The 21,583-nt window shown below is 35.8% G+C and overlaps 1 protein-coding gene across 7 annotated transcripts in view; it reads left to right on the forward strand.

Annotated features, from left to right (window-relative positions):
* Window positions 1-21,583, forward strand: part of grip2b (glutamate receptor interacting protein 2b) — a 396,185-nt gene that overhangs the window by 295,630 nt on the left and 78,972 nt on the right. For all 7 annotated transcript variants that reach the window (XM_087304607.1, XM_087304608.1, XM_087304605.1 and 4 more), the window contains exons 5-9: window positions 3,883-3,969; window positions 4,071-4,146; window positions 9,438-9,583; window positions 14,737-14,884; window positions 16,278-16,447. In XM_087304607.1, the coding sequence (XP_087160733.1) occupies window positions 3,883-3,969; window positions 4,071-4,146; window positions 9,438-9,583; window positions 14,737-14,884; window positions 16,278-16,447 (627 nt within the window). The remainder of the gene's footprint in view (window positions 1-3,882; window positions 3,970-4,070; window positions 4,147-9,437; window positions 9,584-14,736; window positions 14,885-16,277; window positions 16,448-21,583) is intronic.

The following is a 21,583-nucleotide window of genomic DNA, read 5'->3' on the forward strand; positions in this document are numbered from 1 at the left end:
GAGTATTCTGGCTTTTGCCTGTCTTGTGGCATGTCCCTGTCAATTTAACCCGAACTTAAGCAAGAGTTTGTGAGTGAATATCATTGTGAACATGTTTTTTGAGTCAGTACGTAGCCAATTTGAAAGTCCTTTTCGGGTTTTGTGTACATAATTATGCATGGATGCATGAGAGCATGGTCATTATTATATTGTAAAAATATGTAGATATTGGGAGACATCTGTAATTGGAGTTGATGGTTCTTTCGGAAAAAAAGCCATTTGCGATGTTGTTGTTTTTTTTTTTTTTAGAAAGATTATGACCTGATAGAATTTATAATTTTCTAGTTACAAGCACAACTAGGGCTGGGCAACTAATTCAATTCAATTCAATTCATGTTTATTTCTATAGCACTATTACAATGTAGATTGTGTCAAAGCAGCTTAACATAGAAGTTCTAGTAAATTGGAACTGTGTCGGTCAAGTTTTAAGAGTTGAAGTTCAGTTTAGTTCAGTTCAGTATGGTTAATATTTCATTGCTGAAAGTCCAAACACTGAGGAGCAAATCCATCAATGCACAACTCCACAAGTGCCAAACCAAACAAGCTATTGGCGACAGTGGCAAGGAACAAATTTCACCAATTGAGGAAAGTGAAGGGAGAAAAACCTTAAGAGAAACCAGGCTCAGTTGGGAATGACAATTTCTTCTTTGGCCAAACTTCCTGTACAGAGCTGCAATCTAGGCACCGAATTAATCAAAAGTAATTTTCCTGTCAGTAAACCTGGTTCTAGTAAACCTCTAGCGTGTGCATTAGAGTCCTAATACATGGGTAGGCTATGCAAAAATTGATAAAAATTTCAAATCAAATTCGATTAACTCATACGGTAACAGGAACGGACTGGGACAAAAATTCAGCCCTGGCACTATAGCCACACCAGCCCACATTACCATACGTACTGTTTGTTTGACATTCTTGCCAGATTTTGATTATGTCTGCGTAACCTTTGATTGAGTCGGCCCCTCTCGAAACTATCACCGATTTGGCCAAATGCTTATCATTTACTATTACTATTATTACCATCATCAACGTCATCATAATATTCACATGTTGCATGAGATAAAAGCTGCATGTAAAAACAATACATATAAAAAATAATAATAAAATAAAAATAAAAAAACTGACCGGCCCACATTTAAAAAAATGGTTCGGCCCTTCTGGCATTTGGCAGAATTGCCAGATGGCCAGTCCGCCCCTGTACGGTAACGACATTGGAAGTTGTTCTGTGATGATGATAGCTGTTTAAATAACTTCTATGTAAACTATGGCTCTGTGTTGTAAAGTCTGCACATGAAAATCCCATGATTCTTCAGTAGAGTATTTAAAATATATTTTTTCTGTGAGAAGATTCTGTAGTTGTTTGACAACCAGTAAGGGTGTCACGATTTTGACTTTAAATCGAAATAGATCGAAGTTCATGCTCAATCTCAGTTATCGAATCAAAAAATGGAATCGTCGATGCTGCCAAAAAAAACACACTTGTTAAAGTGCTGCGAGTCAACCTAACAGCTGCAACAAACAGCCAAAAGTTAGCATGGCAACTGCAGATACAGAAGACCCGTTGACAGAACTTGAACCCCTTCCTCTGTCACTGAAGTCGCCGGTGTGGAAGTATTTTGGAATTTTTAGTGAGTTATGTTGACAACGCTCTTGTTGTCGACAAAAAAAAAAACAGATTGCAAGCTCTGCTATGGCAGCACGACTAACATGGCAGGGCATCTCCAAAGGCACCACAAAAACATAGATTTATCTGTTAAAACGACAAGTGTAATACAAACTATTCTCCCATCTTCATTTGGAATAAAACTTCCAAGTACCTCAAGACATGCAAAGGCCATTACAAGTGCTGTAGGAATGTTTATAGCCGCGGATGTGCGACCTTATTATTGCGGTAAAGTGGGTTTTATATTCGCACATTTGTTTATTTAATGGTCTCTATATTGTTTACCACTTTAATTTAAATGCTCGGTCGGAAATAACATGTAAATATGACTTGAAAATAAGATTAGCACTATTTATTTGCCTGTGAACAATGTTGTACCTAGATAGTCATGGGGTGCTAATATGATTTCACTATTTAGAATTTGCAAATAACACTTTTCTGAAAGTATATTATTAAGGGTAAAGTTTAAATGTGTGTACATAAAACCAACTGTACCTACTGTAAATGACCTTATTCAGTTTTAGAACACAGTTTTAGCAGTTTAATTACCGTGCTACAACCACGCAACAAAATCCCAAGTAAGACGCATCTCACAGCTACGGTGATGCCCTCCATGTACAATAATGTGAAGGAGAAAGTTATTGAATGTCTTGGCAGTGCATATAGTAGCCGTGACTACAGATTGCTGGACCTCCAGAGCAACATAGAGCTTCATGACTGTCATAGCGCACAAAGGTCAGATATTATTGTTTCAAATTTTGCTTTTTTAAATCGAGAATCGAACCCTGACTTTAGAATCGAAAATGTAATCGAATTGAGGATTTGAAGGATCTTGACACCCTTAATAACTAGTCACGATGAATAAAATAAAAGCAGTTAAATCTTCCGTTTATTCAGCAGTCGCTGTGGGAATTTCCTGGGTTGCTTCATATGTATTTGGAGTTTTTGTGAGAGTGCCCTCTGACCTGGAGGAGATTTACCACTATTAATAGTAGTTTTGCTCAATTTGATCAATATTGGGCCATTGTTGCTGATTCAGGCCGGTTGCAATATTTAAAAAACAGAACATTGTCTAGAAAGTGACATTTGTTTGTGACATTAACCTAATGATTGGTTGCTTATCAGAAAATGTACACAATCTTAAAATACCCAACAGAATGGTTTAGACCAGTGGTTCTCAAACTGTGGTACGTGTACCACTAGTGGTACGCGGGCGTCCTTCAAGTGGTACGCGGAGGAATGAAATAAGGCATGTACATGCTACATATATTTCAAAATTTATCAAAAATGATGTATATAGTATGCCATATATGACATATAGCCTATATTTCTAAGGTAATTTGCCATGTTTTTCTTAACTGTGCAGAATTGTAGCTGCTTTACTGGGCCTACTACACTACTGTATTTCAATACTGCTCATTTTGGTGGTACTTGGAGAGACAATTTTTTTTCTGAGGTGGTACTTGATGAAAAAAATTTGAGAACCACTGGTTTAGACCAACACAATGCCATGATATTAGTGATGAGGTAGTATTTGATAGTTAAGTCTTTCTACTGAAAACCTTGTAACTTTGCCACTTCTTTTGTTCAAACCAATTATTTTATCATATTACTTTGGTATAATAAATAATTCAAATGTTCCTTGTATTAAATTAGTAATTTCAAGGCAATTCCTACAAACAAGACCTGAAAACGTGATGTGATGAAGATCTTCAAATGTTGTCCAAATAAATTGTCTTTTGAGGGCTAAAGTGGCAGCGTGCCGATTATTTTTACAATTCCTACAAACCTACCCCTGGTACATAACACGGATTTTGTGTTCAAATATGTACTGAGCATTATAAAAATAAAGAATAAAAAACAATACTTGTCGACCTCTAGTTAATGTATCACTCTAAAACCCATCTGGAAACTGTGGTTCTTATGGCTTGATGTGATTGTCTTAGAATGGCTCAGGTTGGCATGTGTGGTGATATATTGTGACCGTTAGCCAGTCCAGCTTGTGCATGACAGATAAATTGTCTGTTTTATAAGCTGAGTGTCTCTGACTGACCTTCTGCTGAACGTCACTTTGCATCTGGGTTTATTTATCTGATTGTCCACTTCATCTGGCTGCTCGCCCAGTAAAAGGTGCTGATTTAGAGATGCTGTTGCCTCTCTCGTGTCTCTGCTTTCACTCCTAGCGCCAGACAGTACCTCAGGTGTTATTTCCAAGACAATCGAGATCTGTTTGCAGAAAGAGGGCAACAGCTTTGGCTTTGTAATGAGAGGTGGGTTGTGATTTAATTGGGTTTGCTGCAACTCTTTATATTATTTTAATAGAGTTTCATATTTAACGGTAGGTTACAGGTATTTGTGTGATAAAATACAGGTGGAGCCCATGAGGACTGGCACAAATCTCGTCCTTTGGTGGTCACACATGTACGACCAGGTGGTCCTGCCGACAGGTAACGCACAACCTAAAATTAGACTTTTCAATGCCATGTATATAGAGATAAAAATGTGTTAGTTTTGGCACATGTAAAAATGTATGCGTAGTTTTGTGAACAGGTTTGCTTTGATTTACAAACTTTTATGAGGTACTACAATATAAAAACATTACTAGATGCATTTTATTCAACAAAAATAAAAGACTCTAGAATACATAGGATGTACCACTCATACAGTTTTGAATAGCAAAAGCCTCACCTTCAAATAAAGGAGCCAATCATCGATTGCTATAGACTCGGTCTAGATGTGTGTTTTTATGACAGTTTCTGCAGCTTCATTGTTATGAATCATATGGGGTTGGCAAATGCACTGGGGTCCGTTCTTCGTACGTGGATTACTCAGTTAGCTGGATTTGGATATTGACGATTTGACACGATCCAGGATCGTTTCGTTCTTCAAAGCTGATCCGAGAGTTGTTGTCATGGCAACAGTTCTGCTAGGTCAAACCTGATCAGGAGCAGGTTCAATTCATATAAACAGGATTAGATCGGCTCAGTTCAAGCAAAGATAATACAGAAAGTATGTTCCGAATTCTGATATTTTTCTTACAGTAGTAGTTATATACACTTGGGAAAATGGTACATATTTTTAAACTATATATATAAAGTTATAGTCATTAATAAAATAAATAAAGTTATACATATTAATAAAATGTATGGAATCTGCACCCTCGAAATGAAAGTACAAAGACTGCCATCTGGTGCAAAGATTAAACTTATTGATTTGAACTTTTTAGATTGCTTTAGTACAAATTGTGTATAATAGAAATGCACAATATGTGACTTCTTTTTTAAAGCAATAATACATTTATGCAGTCATGAACATGTTTTGATAGTTAATATGCCAGTGATTTGACTTCACAAAAAGTTGCAGACGCCTTTACCAATATGAAAATGCTTTTGTAAACAACCAGTTATTCTTTACACCGATTAAAAAACAGCTACTATTATAAAGAAAATCTTTTCTAAATGTAGAACTAAATACATTGATATGCATTGAAATACATGATGAGTACACTTGACACATGAAAGTGTAAAGCCTGCAGCTCACAACAAATGTGGAAAGTTCTTGCGTGTCATATTTAACAAGCCGTTTACTGCTAATTTGATGTAATTTTGCTCATATGGATAATTGAATATTAATCAGATGATGTCATTACGCTGCTGTGCCGTCAGCCAATCATTGCATTGCTGATCATGATTTCGAGGATCGATAGATCTGTCCTTCACAACACACGGAGCGATCTCAGATCAGTTCATCCAGACATTCTAATCTGATTCGCGAACTTGTTTGAAGAACCAAATTAGCGAGAGATCAGTTATCAAGATGAAAAGATCCAGGATCTGCTAAATAATCTTAGATCATTTAAGCGAGGTACGAAGAACGGACCCCTGGAAACCAAAGCTTACCTTACATAAATGAGATATACAGTTGACATTAGAGTTATTAGCCCCTCTTTGACTTTTTTTTCTTTTTAAAATATTTCCCAAATGATGTTTAACAGAGCCAAGAAATTTTCACAGTATGTCTGATATTATTTTTTCATCTTATTTGTCTTATTTAGGCTAGAATAAAACCAGTTATTAAATCCATTTTAAGTTCCGAACTAGGAACTTAAAATGTTCCTAGTTAGCTATTTTTTTCGATAGAACAAACCCTCGTCATACAATGACTTGCGTAATTATACTACCCTGCCTACTTAACCTAATTCACCTAATTAAATGTCACTTTAAGCTGTATAGGAGTGTCTTGAAAAAATATCTAGTCAAATATATCTACTGTCATCATGGCAAAAATAAAATAAATCAGTTATTAGAAATGAGTTATTAAAACTATTATGTTTAGAAATGTGTTATTTTAATCTGCTCTCCATTAAACAGAAATTGAGGAAATTCTGACTTTAACTGTATATCTACATAAAGCTTGAAATATGTACTCTTAAACCAATTACACTTAAAAACAAATGTTCTCTGGTTTTGTAATTTGCTAACCTGATTTTTATTTTGTCATAATTCTAATGTTTAGAAACAAAATTTAAGACACAGTAGTTGTTAAATTGGTGCTTTCAATGAAAATGTAATCATAAGATTAGCAAACAATTTTGGACAGTTTAATGCCCATTCAAAGAGATAGGAGCTTGCACTTGCATGCCTGGGAGGCATTTCAAAAAGGCTGCCGGGTTAAATGACTTTCCCTAAAGGGACTTTGACAAAAAAAAAAAAAAAACTTCAGATAACTGCGTACTGAATGAGTTAGCTTAGATTGTTTACCAGAGGGAATACAGAATATAATGTTAGCAGACTAACTGATTAACATGCTTAATGTATGAAATACAGGAAAGAATGTTAGCTTAGTAGGCTAATTGATTAGAATGCTAACACAGTAGGCGACAGTGTTCTCAGTAAATGCATCCTTTGTAGGCTATTGATTAGCATGTCAATTGTAGGGATGTAGAAAAGAATGTAAGCTTATCATGGTAACTGTTAAAATAATGCAGGGCGGAAAGTTAGCCTAGTTGATTAGAATGGCACCTGTAGCAGTCAACATTATCGGCTCACTTGGTTAATGAATATGCTAGCTGTAGAGCAGGGGTGTCCAAACTCGGTCCTGGAGGGTTGATGTCCTGCTGAGTTTAGCTCCAACTTGCTTCAACACACCTATCAAGAAGTTTCTAGTATATGTAGTAAGAGCTTGATTAGCTGGTGCAGGTGTGTTTAATTAGAGTTGGAGCTAAACTCTCCAGGACCCTCCAGAACCAAGTTTGGACACCCCTGCTGTGGAGAATGGGGGGCAGAATGTTAGCTTAATAGGTTAACTGATTAGGCTAACAGTAGGGTAATTGTTTAACATGTAACTGTAAGAAATATTAGACAGAATGCTAGCTTAGTATGCTAATTAGTTAGACAATTATAGAGTATGTTAGTGAAACTGTCATGTTCACTAGTGATTTGAGGACTGCAGAGATCGCTGGTGAATTACAATTTAGTTATGAACTACAAATCCCTTCATTCCACTACATATATAGCCTACCAAGTTTAACTTCCACTGATTACACACAGCTGAATCCTGTCACTATTGATTGTTTGGACTATTTATACACCTGCACCCGTATGTTGTTACTGAGTCGTTTGTTTTTGTATGGTATTTTGTTCATGCTCTGTTCCCGTATTTTGCCTTAGTTTATTGTTTTGTTTATCATTGTTCTTATGATACTTTGAGTTTTGGATGTCCTGTTGTTTTTCTGTTATCTGCGAGATTATTTCTTCATTAAATGCACTTGGATCCTACCTTTTTGTATCCGTCTTATCAACGTACTGTGACAGAAGCGTGATAAACTGATTAAGTTAACGCACATGTAGTATACTAGATGTATTCAATGACAGAATGTTAGCATAGATGGCTAATAGAATAGCATTCCAGTTTTGCAGGATTTTTTTTAGCTTATCTAGTAAGCTTGACAGCTAATGAATTAAAGGTAGAAAACTCATTAAGTAAAACATGTAGAACTTGATCATTAATTAGTTGCTTCTTGAGATGATATACCATTTAATAACTGTTAATTCACACATTTTTGTCAGATTTATGTTGCCATTGTGTAGAAATCCCATGTAGCATGATTTATTTAATATATAATAGTGATAGTCTATAATAATAGTCATCAAGATTAACTCCAACTAATGATTGCCAGGTCATGTCATCTCAAAATAGCAGCAACCAAAAGGGGCTAAACCCACCTAAAAAGAAGTGGCTTAAAAACCTTTCTTACAGGTAAGATTCATGATTGAAACTCTACATTTAACAAACAACTTGGATAAGCAACACATTCCTTTCTACAATCGTCTTCCATGTTTGTTAGTACACTCTTTGCACTTCAGCAAAAACCAGAAAGTAGGACAGGGATTTCTCTCCCAGCTTAGATGGCCAGTCATTATTCTTAGTTTAAGGATTTTCCATGCCTCTCTAGTACCAACCACTTTTCCCTGCTTATATCAGCATCACGCAACCTGCCAAAAGAGAGAAAGAAATAAACACACTGTACAGTATGTGTCTAGAGAGAGAATATCTTCAATAGGCTGCTTTTGATGCCGAAGACAAAGACTGCCTTGATTGACGTGTGGAAATTGTATTCATTGTCTCTCCTGACGGCCCCCAGACGTTTCATGAAGAAAATGTTGTGCTCTCAAACAGGTCCTCTAGCATTAATCATTACTGTGGGACAAGGAGAGAAATTTAAACAAGTAGGCTGTGTTGCAAAATCTAGTGAGCTGACTACCAAGGCAGCATCTTAAGGCAGCATTAACTGTAGTGATTTTAACAAAGTTTTTTCTTTCTTTTTTTTTTTTGTCTGGTATATATATGTTATACAACAGTTCTGTCTGGTTCTCAAATCTGATTGGCTGATAGCTGTGCGATATTCTGCAATATCAGAACTCCTACAGCCTCTTTACCTTTTGTGTATTACTCCGCCCATATACATTCAGCAAAAAGCAGACACTAGGGATCTAAAGTTTAAAAGATGCACGCTCAACTGTTTAGCTGTCAGCTTATGATTTGAATCCGGAAGAAAGTAGTTCCTCATACAAAGGGGTTTTTGAGACTCTCCATGTTTGATTTTGTTTTTATATACACAATTATGCCGTCAAACTGTTGTATAAACGTAATATCACACTCGTAGCAGTGTGATATGGCTGTATATTGGCACTGGTGGGGGCACAACAACGCATGCGTACCAGCAGTGCCGATATACAGCCATATCGCACTGCTACAAGTGTGATATTGCTTATATATATATATATATATATATATATATATATATATATATATATATATATATATATATATATATAAATTAATTAACTACTTAATTAATTAATTAATTTATTTATTTATTTATTTATTATTTTTGCTGTTCTAACTACATATTTAAAATGACCTCAGTAAACAGCTTAATAGTTTTATGTTAAATCAACTTAAAATGATTGTAATTACTATTGAGCTAACCTAATTGATTTGTGTTTGATGACATTAAGACTTTGTGTGGAACCCATCATTTTTTATATAATTTTATTTTTTAAATAAAATACACTGTGAAAAGCGTTTAGTAACCGTTATTTAAAATGTGAGTAAATGTGTTGCTGTGAAATAGAATTGATATTATTTAAAATAACAATGTTAGTGTTTAGTGGCACATGATTTTTCCTAAATCATTCTAATGTTATGTGTATTATCTTTGCGTGTTATTGTGCAGAGAAGGGACTCTAAAATCGGGTGACCGGATCTTAAGCGTGGATGGTGTGGTTTTACACAGCGCCACTCACAGTGATGCCCTTGTTGTGCTGACCCAGTGTGGACAAGAAGCCCTTTTCCAGATCGAATATGATGTCTCCATCATGGGTGAGTTACTTTGGTTGTGCTTGTTTTATACAGTATGCAGATAGGATGAACATTTCACATATTCCAGTGGACTAGTTTTGTGTACAGCGGTCCCTTGTTAATCGCGGGAGTTATGTTCTAAAAATAGCCAGCAATAGGCTAAATCCACGAAGTAGCCAGCTTTATTTTTTATGATTATTATAGATGTTTTAAGGCTGTGAAACCCCTCACTGCACACTTTATACACTTTTTTCAGACAGCCATTACATTTTCACACTTTTCTCTCTTGTTTAAACACTCTCAAAGTTCAAACTTTCGTAGCTTTCATGTCCATAAAATTAGGCCCAGTATTATAGAACAAAACCAGAGATCAAAACCTATTAGGCACAAACATTCATCACTGTCAGCAAAAGGTTCATAAAGCTTTTTAGCATTTGTGCATTAAATGCTGGCATCCAGTGTAATGTTCTTTTTCTTGCAGTCACTGATACACAAAGCTAAAGCAGACTCCTTAAGGGGGACCAGATGCGCCATGCACATGACAGTTGGAAAGAATACTCACAAGTTTAACACACTGCAGAAATATGCCAACATATATGCCAATATATATATATATATATATAAACCCATACGACCTGCCCCTTCCACAACTTTTTTGGAGGGAAATAATGCATTTACTTAGATTTTGTCCTTTTTGCAGACATTTCCCAGAAGCACAGTGATCCATTTATCCATCCTCACAATTTCATCTAGATTAACAGCAGGTTTTTGACCTGCAAGAGTGAAGAAAAGCCCTTGTGCATTTACCAATGCAGCGAAGGCTAATTTAAAGTAGACACAATTAGCATAACGCCCACTGTTGTTCTCCTTGTAGTGTCAGACAGGGTTGCATCCTAGATAATGGAATTCTAACACTTTCACAGGTCCAGTCTAAAAATACTCTATATTGAATCTACAGTATAGACCTCAGTGTACTTTAAGTGGGATCTGAAAATGAACTGTTGTGACATCATTACAAACAAATCAGACCAAAATAAAGTTTATTTCAGGAGATCAAAACAGCTTGCCCAAGCAAACTTTCTGGAAAACTTTTCTCCCAGCGGTAAATTCTCAATCCTCTGTAGTGACGTAATATGCAGGTGTGCTTCTGATGCTCCTTCCTCTTTGAACTAGTTAATTTGTTAATACAAAATAGGTACAATTTAGCTACAATTAACATAGTTCTCAAAGTTATTCTCCTTGTAGAGTTAAAGGGGTCTTGTTCCAGAAAGAGGAGGTCAGTGTTCAGAAGATCTATAACCACCTAAAAAGACTATCCAAAGACTTCAGGACATATTTACTTAAAGGGATAAAAAAAAAAAAAATCAGCAACTCTTCCTTTGTGTTCAACAGGAGAAACAAACTAAAACAGATTTGGGAGCAAATACAGGATAAGTAACTGATGATGAATTTCCATTTTAGAGTGAAGGATCACTTAAGTCTTGTGTCCAATCTCGGTCCTGGAGGGCCGGTGTCCTGGAGAGTTTAGCTCCAACCCTAATCAAACACACCTGAACCAGCTAATCAAGCTCTTACTAGATATACTAGAAACTTCCTGACAGGTAAGCTGAACTAGGGCTGCGTCCGAAACTGCATACTTCCATACTATATAGTACGCTAAAATCAGTATGCGAGCCGAGTAGTATGTGCGAATTTATAGAATTCGAAAATCAGAATGCGAGAAGTACCCGTATGACTTACTACTTTCGGCAAGATTCTGGAGTGCGCATCCCATGAACGATGCACTATCCTATAATGCCCCGTGAGAGAATTTATGAATGGAAGTGAAGCGACACAACTGACGCAGGTAGGTCACATGGCCATGACAAAATGGCGGATGTAGTACGTCCGAATTCCATTCATACTTTTCACATTCATACAGTATAGAATGTACTATTCTAACAGCCGAGTAGTACGTTTGAATTCAAATGCAGTACCTACTGAGTAGTAGGCGGTTTTAGACGCAGCCGGACACCAGTACTCCAGGGCAGAGTTAAAACACCCCGGACTTAAGTGGAATAAACTAGTGTAATGGTATTTTGCACAAATTCAGACTAAATTTAGCAGCAGTTGGAATAACACACACAGTTTTTCGCCTTGAGTTAAAGCAATATTTCCTAAAAGGTTAAGGGAACCTCCTACAAAGTTCAAAAAGGCTGTACACTGAATCAAAAGCCAGTAAATACCATTTAAAAAAAAAAAAAAAAAAAAAAAACTTCATGACTGCATTTTGATCAGTATCTGGTCGAGAGACTTTAGAGTTTGTTGTAGGAGTTCAATACAGCACAACAAAACTAACTGCCCAGATCAATTTACAACCCCAAATCAGAAAAAGGTGGGAAAATGCAAATAAAAAATGAAAGTAATGATTTCCAAGTTTACTTTGACATGTATTTCATTGCAGACAATATGAACACAAAGTATTTCATGTTTTTTGTGGTCAACTTAATTTTGTTTTATTTTCATCCTTTTCTGTCATTCAGACATGCAACACATTAAAAGCTGGGACAGGGCTAGTAATCAGGTAAATTGGTTAGATGATGATGTAATAAGAAACAGGTGATGTCAACATGTGATTGTAATTACGATTGAGTACAAAAGCAGCATTCAAGAAAGGTCTAGTCCTTTAGGAACCCAGATGGGCAGAGGATCACCAGTTTGACAGCAAAAATGCTTGAGAAAATTATTGAAATGTTTAAGAACAATGTTCCTCAAAGAAAGTTGTGAAGACATTTGGATATTTCACCTTTAACAGTGCATAACATCATTAAAAGATTCAAGGAATCTGGAGGAGTTTCAGTTTGTAAAGGACAAGGGCACAAGCCTAAGCTGAACGACTGCGATCTGTGATCCCTTGTGGTACTGCCTCAAGAATTGTCATTTCAGTACAAGCGATATCACCACATGGGCTCAAGACTACTTTGGCAAGTACCACAATACGTAGTTACAACCACAAATGCCAGTGAAATATGTACTTTACCAAAAGGAAGCCCTATGTTAACAGTGTCCAGAAGCATCGATTTTTCTCGACGATATGCGATTTTTCCAGTTTTTGTACTGAAATTTAGGGCTCTATTTTGACGGTCCATGCGCAGAGCACAAAACGCAGGGCGCAAACGCTTTCAGGGCATGTCAGAACGCATTTTTGCTAACTTAAGGACGAGAAAATCCGCTTTGCGCCATGGCGCATGGTCTAAAAGGGTTGAGTTTATTTTCTTAATGAGTTATAGGTGTTTTGAGATTAAACCAATCAGAGTCATCCCCCATTACCAAGAGCCAGCTGCGTCGCGCCATAAGCGCATTGCTATTAACATGACGTAAAGTAAGTTCACTTTCGCTTTTGCTCTCGTGGATAGGGAAACCATACCGCACAGACATCAATTAGCCTATAAATAATTAATTTTGTTTGTTAAGCGCAAAGATTTGTTTCAAAACTATTTCTAAATTCAGTTCTAATTTCCAGTAAACAAATAAATGATTAATAATAACAAAGTGTGGTCAAAATACTGAGTTATTTCCAAATACACCTGCTATGCCCCATATGATCTAAAACCTGACAGGTGGACAAATCTAAGCTTGCTTTTAATAAAACAAATATAAATATGGATATAATAAGTAATACTGCTAATAATAATAACATTATACAAAAGCAAATTGAATAAACTGAAAAAGCCTCCCGAGATGAAGAAAGCATGAAGGCAGTGGTTTTTAAATCTTCATGTTGGCTAGAAATTAATATGTTTTGTAATATTTTAATCATTTATATTTATATATATCCTTAATATATATATCGTTAAGATATTATATCTTTTTTTATATGTAAAGATATTTGCGTATTGCTCTACATCTTGTGTGTAGTGTGTAAGCCAGGTGCACTTTGCGCCAGACAATAGACCGACTTTGTTCTGGTTTAAAGAACAGACTATTTACAGTTTCTCAAAATAGCAACGCGCCAAAACACGCCTGCTTTTTTAGACCAGAACGCCTATGGGCGCATTTTTGAGCGCAAATGCATTTGCTATTTAAACATTGTGGCGCAACACCTCAAAATGACCCTTGCGCCAAGCTTAAAGTAGCAAAAGACTATTGCGCCGTGCCTTGTGCCACATTGCGCCGGGTGTATGATAGGGCCCTTATTTAGCATCTTTGAGTGGAAACATTGCTACTGGCACTATTTTTGAAAAGTATTGGAACTGTTTTGTTTTAAAATATTCACTAAAAATACACCGACAAGTAATGTCAAACATTTATTTATCCCCAAACCAAGAAGACTTTGCTGTGAGTAGCCACAATGATGGTAAATGAAGATCTGATGTAAACGCTGGGAATTCAAAGAAGTTCTATTGAATCTCAAGGCTCTGCTAAGCAGTAGTTCAAACAAAAGTAATAAATTAACTGGTGTAATGCTATTTTGAACAAAATCCAACATTTAAAATGAAGTTTGTTTGAAGTTCATTTGAAGAGTTTGGAACTACTCAATTTAATTTGAAAGTTTTTCTCTTTTTGGTGAACACTTTTGATCTACCATTGGTCAGTGGTGATGATGTAACAGGTAGGTATGGCTCTGAGGCCTCACCTCCTTTCACATGGAAATATTCTCTCTTTAATTTTCTCAGTCCAGTTAAATAACTTTCAACACAAGTATAAAGCTGCAGTCACAATAATGGTTAATAATGGGAAATACTGTCATGCGGCGCTGCAAAAAAGGGTGGGAATAAACAAGATTATTGGGCAATAAAAAAAGCTGGTGATTGCTACATGTTTTGAATCTCTGTCCAGAGAGATCATGTTTTGATCTTCGATTGGTCTCTCGCAGTCATGTGATGAGATTTCGCAGGTCAGAGTTCACCAATTTTGAACCTTAGAATCTTGACGCATGACCTTGAGTTTCCGGTCTGACTCATTTGCGTGCATATAAATGGAATTCTATGTGGAAGCAAGTCCAGTGTGACTGCAGCTTAACCCACTGGAGAGCTTTAGAAGTGTCTTAAACTTCTATTTATTTCTAAATGGATAAAAATAACTGTTGTGTGGATATCTGAGCTTTAATCTGCAACATTGATCTGTTCTGAAATCACAGTTAAACTACAGCATAACAGTGCTATTCTTGTCTGTTCTTATCGCCTGGCCTCCAGACTCTGTGACAAACGCTTCAGGTCCTCTGCTGGTGGAGATTGCCAAAGCGCCTGGAGCAAGTCTGGGAGTCACTCTGACCACTGCCCTGCACAGGAATAAACAGGCCATCGTCATCGATAAGATTAAGCCCGGCAGCGTCGTGGACAGGTATACACTCAATAGGTCTCATTCAACAAATACAAACAGAACAAATGGCTGGAAACTTTTGTGGGTGTCTTTGTGTAACAATTTTTATATTCATAGAAAAATACACATTTATTTATTTATTTATTTATTTATATATATATATATATATATATATATATATATATATATATATATATATATATATATATATATATATATATATATATATATTTCTTTTTCTTTTTTTAAATGGAGATTAAACAAATGGTTTTCTTGACCGCAGATAAAATGTCCAACATGGGTTCAACTTGGGTTTCATTCTGAAAATGTAGCCCTAGATACATTTATGCAGATCACAAATTATGTAGCCAGAGGAACGTATGGCTACATTTTGTCTTAAAAATGAACGCTACAAGGCAGTATGACGCCGTTCCTTTTCACGCTAGCAGCTGACCGCTTAACTCCATATGGATGGCTTTCCAACTGGTTCCAATTTGTCCAGTGGCTTGCCATGTACATCAACTTAGAGTAGTTGACCTCGATGACGGTGTTCATGTCTGTTGAAGAATGGTTCCAGAAAACAGGTAAGACTAAAACAGAAGCCAGAAAATAAAATAAGCAAGAATAAAAAACAGGGTGAGAATGTGGTAAAATCTGAAAATGTGGTAAAATCAAGCAAGGACTTTTCTTTTTCAAGATTGCTTCTTAAAACTGTCCATTGGGTTTAGTGAAGGTGGTGGGCGGGTCAACTGGTGCTTTTTTAAAACACTATTGGTTGAGTTTAGGGTAGGAGAAGTGTAGGTCAGTCAATCAGTCGACAGTGGCCTCTGGTGGATTTATGCAAGAACAGCAGGTGCGAATAGCACTTGCGAGAGAAGTTTGAGATCAGATAAAAGCAAACACAGCGGTCTCTAGTAGATCCCCGGAAAAAAAAAACACCTGCAAAGAAACGTAGCTCCTAGAATGTATTTGTCGCTCTCCAGAAATGTATAGAGGGGTACATTTTCAGAATAAACCGGGGTTCAAGATGTTTGTAGAACATAAATATATAACACTATATATACATTATATAATGTATGAACCATTTTTCTGTAATTTATTACTATAGTTTTTTTTGTAACAACACACATACAGCTCTTTGCACAGCTCTTTTATCTTTATGTACACTGAATTGTGTAAATGCATAATTTATTCTCTGTTACAACTTAAAACATTCTTATATTATTCTTGTATCATCATTGTATCATAACATCAATCATTTCTTATCTTTGTTTTGCTGAAGTATCACTTTGAGTAATGAGTGATAGAATTTCCACATTTCACATTCAAAATAATAAGAACCCCTAATTCGCAAAGCAGTTTTACGTTTTTGGACTTTTATGACAGTTCTAGCAGTTGTCTGTTTGCGTCTCAGGTCAGGAGCGTTACATGTTGGTGATCATATCCTGTCTATAGACGGCACCAGCACTGAACACTGCTCGCTTCTGGAGGCAACGCAGCTGCTGGCCAGCACTTCTGATCAGACCAAACTAGAGATCCTGCCCGCACACCAAACACGCCTGCCCGGAAAACCCCAGGACACTGGTGAGACATGGCACAGTCTGCAGATGAGTGCAGATTTCCAGACATGGATTAGTCCTAATCTAAACCTCTTCAACAAATGGCTGAAGCAGAACTGGGACTTGACAGAAACTGTGTCTGGAAAACTGTGTGAGAATACAGTTTTAGTAATTGTAAATGTAATACAGTACATTAAGAGTCACACTGTATATGATTTCTATGATCAAAGTTTACATTTGCCTAATTTTAAGGGGGCTTTTTTCAATGCAGGTGATGATATGCATTTTATTTTTATTATTTTATATCTATATCTTTTGCGGTTATAAGTGGTGGATAGGTGTACTATGTCAGGCATGTAAAGGAAGACAAGACCCCCTATTAGTATTATTATTATTAGGCTGGCTTGTGTAGCAAGTCTGACTCGGGTTGCTATATCTTTTCCGACTGATCCGACTTTCGGTTTTCAGAAAAACATCCCGGGACTGTCAAAAAAATCCTATTGACTTAACATTGGACCAAACTTTGTGACCTCAGAACTCTGCATCAGACTGTCCTACAGACTTCTAACTGGGCTCATTTAACCCAGACTACCTAACTGCCAATAACTGATGAGCTTTAACTTTCTTGCCACACCCTAGTAACCACTTTTGGGACCCTAGAAACTGTCCCATAGACTTCAACTGCAAAAGACTCTCATTGACTTTACATTGGGTCAAACTTTGTGAGCTCATAACTTTACATCAGGCTGTCACACAGACTTCTAACTGGGTTCATTTAACTCAGACTACCAATAACTGATGAGCTTTCAAATTTCTAGCCACACCCTAACAACCAGATACTAGACCCTATCTATCTATCTATCTATCTATCTATCTATCTATCTATCTATCTATCTATCTATCTATCTATCTATCTATCTATCTATCTATCTATCTATCTATCTATCTATCTATCTATCTATCTAATAACATGCCAATTCATGCTAGAATCATGCTAATAACATGCTAATTCATGCTAGAATCATGCTAGTAACATGCTTATCTATCTATCTATCTATCTATCTATCTATCTATCTATCTATCTATCTATCTATCTATCTATCTATCTATCTATCTATCTATCTATCTATCTATCTATCTATCTATCTATCTATCTATCTATCTATCTATCTATCTAATAACATGCCAATTCATGCTAGAATCATGCTAATAACATGCTAATTCATGCTAGAATCATGCTAGTAACATGCTTATCTATCTATCTATCTATCTATCTATCTATCTATCTATCTATCTATCTATCTATCTATCTATCTATCTATCTATCTATCTATCTATCTATCTATCTATCTATCTATCTATCTAATAACATGCCAATTCATGCTAGAATCATGCTAATAACATGCTAATTCATGCTAGAATCATGCTAGTAACATGCTTATCTATCTATCTATCTATCTATCTATCTATCTATCTATCTATCTATCTATCTATCTATCTATCTATCTATCTATCTATCTATCTATCTATCTATCTATCTATCTTTTCATACTTTTTAAAACTGTTTAAACTAAATAAACTATTACCATCAGGCGTTCACAAGCCAGCCTCAAAGTTTGTCCTTAAACTTTAAGAATCTAGTTATAATTATTATTAATAATGGAGTGTTCTTTGTAGTTTATATGTGGTTGCTATAGTACATGGGGTAGTTGCTACTGTGTTATGGGTATTTGCCATATCATTTAAGGGGTGTTCTAGAGTGCTCTGTGTGGTTGTTTGGGTGTTGCTAGATGGTTTCTATGTTTGTTTGTTTGTTTTTATGAGTGGGTGGGTGCTAGGCATTTACTAGTCTATTTACATTTACTGTGGTTAGTTGCTAGGCGGTTCTGGGTGGTTGATATACAGGGTGTTCTAGAGTGCCATGAGGCACTCTGGATGGTTGTTTGATGCCTGTAGGGTGATAAGTTGTAGCTAGGCAGTTGTAGGGTGCTCTCGGTGGTTGTGAGGGTGTTGTCAATTAGTTTCTATAGTGTTATGGAAGGTTGCTAGGTAATTATACAAGACTTTAGGTGAAGCAGCTGGTGTTGTATGGTGGTTAATTTTCAATTGTGTTTTGGGTGGTTGTTGTGTGGTTGCTAATGTGCTATAAATAGTTGCATTGTCATTTCTATTGTGATTTGTGTATTTGTTGAATAGCTATTAAGGCTGGTTGCACAGTTGTTGCTAAAGTTTTATGAGTAGTTGTTTAGGGTGTTCTGGGTGGTTTCTAGGATACGTGTACATTTTAATACAGTAACTGGTAATAAGGTCTGACCCAAGTTTAGTACCTATAGTATTAACGTCTGAGAATTTTTGTCAATCCCCTAGTGAAATTAGAAACTCATGTTTACACCAAGCGGCAACCTCCCGCTTTCCCTCAGCCAGTACGGAAGTAACTGAAACTGCAATTAATCAACTCACCTTTGGGGACTGGCTTCTAGAAAGCCAGATGTTCTCTGACTGCAAAAGTAAATTGGCCAATTTTACAGCAGATAAAAACATGTCTACAGCGTGGTACAAAAGATGGATTTGGTGCATATAGCTAATATTTCTCTTTATGACAACTGTGGGGGGGGCATTTAATTTTTATAATTAAGGGTGTGGCCACTTGAGTGACAGCTAGGTCTCGCTTCTCGCTGTCTTGTCACCTCAGCTAATTCCGGCTCAGCAAATACGTATTTTTGTTTTGTTTTATGTGGCTTTACACATTCCCTTTTGGAATTATTTCTTACAAATATCAGATATAATGGCATGCTGTGTGCACTTAATCGTGCTCACAAATCATTCAATTTACCTCCGTTTTCCAGGTGAGTGTTATAAGAAAAATGTTTAGTGGCTCAATGTATTACAACAGTGTTTTTAACCCTCTGGGGTCTGAGGGTGTTTTGGGGCTATGGAGACGTTTTGACATGCACTGACATTTGTGTTGTTTTCAGTCTCTTAAAAACATATACAGTACATTGCTAAAGTGTGGTAAACAGCAAAAGCTGGGCTACAATAATACCAAAGCAGAATGTTTGTATGTGTTTGTGTTTTTAAGAATGAAACGTTTATGCATGGTTAGTGACAAACTAAAATGTTGAAGTCATTGAAACAAGGCCGTGAAACACACAGAGAACAATTGTGCACAACTTTTCAGGACTGGATCATGAAGTCTAGTGTTTTTGCTTTAAAATGATGTGAGAATCATATTGTTTACTTGCTCACAGAAAATAAAATAATGAATTAGAATTTCTAAGTCATTTTTTGAGCAAAAGTGGTCTATGCGAGAAGGCTTGAACTATCATTACTATGCAGTGAGTCACACCTGAGAAGATCTGCATAATGAGCCATCTGACAGGTATGTGACTAAGAGGGAAGAGTTTCAAGAGGGAAAAAGGGAAAAGTTTATATACTTAATTGTTTACAGTTTATTTAAAATATATTAATCACACAAAATAACTGGAGATACACTTGTGAGAGTCAGTACACTCTATAAAACTCAGCAAACTTTAAACGGTAACACTTTACAATAAGGTTCATTAGTTAATGCATTTAGTAACATGAACTAATTATGAACAACACTTGTACAGCATTTATTAATCGTAATTGAACATTTACTAATGCATTATTAACATCCAAACTCTTGCTTGTTAACATTAGTTAATGCACTGAGTTAACATGAACTCACAATGAGCAACTGTATTTTCGTTAACTAACATGAACAAATACTGTAGTAAATGTATTGTTCATTGTTTGTTCATGCTAGTAAATGCATTAATTAACATTAACTAATGAACCATATTGTAAAGTGTGACCCTTTAAACTTACATATCGTCACTTTAGAATTATAAGGTTCTATCTGACATTTTTGTCAAAATTGAGTTATTGACATATTCTTATTAAATGACAACTTTTTTACATCATGTGATGTTTTTTTATATATATATATATATATAAGTTGTTTACATTTTAAGAATTTTATTTAAAAAACAAAAAGGTTTTATCAACAAAGTCGAACTCTAGCTTGGCTCTATTAGGTTCTTTTTGTGAGCCAATCAGCATTTTTAATGTACGCATGAGGACCAATCAGGATCAGCTTTATTGTCATTTCGATTGACTGCTCCATTGACAACGGGAAACACCAGAAAGACAAAATCACACAAAATCAGAGACAGCTAAATAATGCCACATCACACAGAATTGAGATGCCAATCTGATGATGTAGAAGCATTTCTTGTCATTGAGATTCATTCATTTATTCATGTTCTTTTCGGCTTAGTCTCTTTATTAATCTGGGATCACCACAGCAGAATGAACTGCCAACTTATCCAGCATATGTTTTACGCAGTGGATGACCTTCCTGCTGTAATCCATATTTGGGAAACACCCATACACACTCAATCACAGACATACACTATGGCTAATTTTAGCTTACCCAATTCACCTGTACCGCATGTATTTGGACTTATATTTGGACCGAACACGGAGAGAACAAGCAAACTCCACACAGAAATGCCAACTGACCCAGCTGAGGCTTGAACCAGCGACCTTCTTATTGTGAGGCGATCGTATATGTCACCGACATTGAGATAAAATGTTACATTTTACATTGTTGAAAAAGAGATGAATGTTAAAAAATGTATATATTAAATGTGAAATATATTTAATTGTTTACATATAGCAAGTGAATAAATTTTCAGTGTTTATTAAACTCATTTGGTCATTGTCAATTATAATTCAATAATTCATGTAAAGCATACAATTTAATAAGTATTAACATATTAATTATAAAATTAACAGCTGCACTGGAAAAAAATATTTAACTCAGCCTTGCATGCTTAATTTAAACAAGAAAAAATATTCATCCTAAAACATGAAATAAATGTTATAGAAAGCAAAATTGTAACTTTCTCAAGCATCAACATATTGTTACAGCACCAACTTATATATATTCTCAGAAAGAGAAGGTTCTATCTGCATTTACCGTGTTTTTTTACTCCAATTTGCAAATGTAAAAGAACTTTGATAATTTACATTTAGAGAACCCTTAGGCTCCCTGTCATTTTATTGTATGAAAGAGAACTGTTACACACATGCTGTTTGCTATATGGATTGCAAAAACTTTGAAGCTCAATATCTC

This window comes from Danio rerio, chromosome 22 (genome assembly GCF_052040795.2).
Source record: "Danio rerio strain M-AB ecotype USA chromosome 22, GRCz13ab, whole genome shotgun sequence".
NCBI classification, from domain to species: Eukaryota; Metazoa; Chordata; class Actinopteri; order Cypriniformes; family Danionidae; genus Danio; species Danio rerio.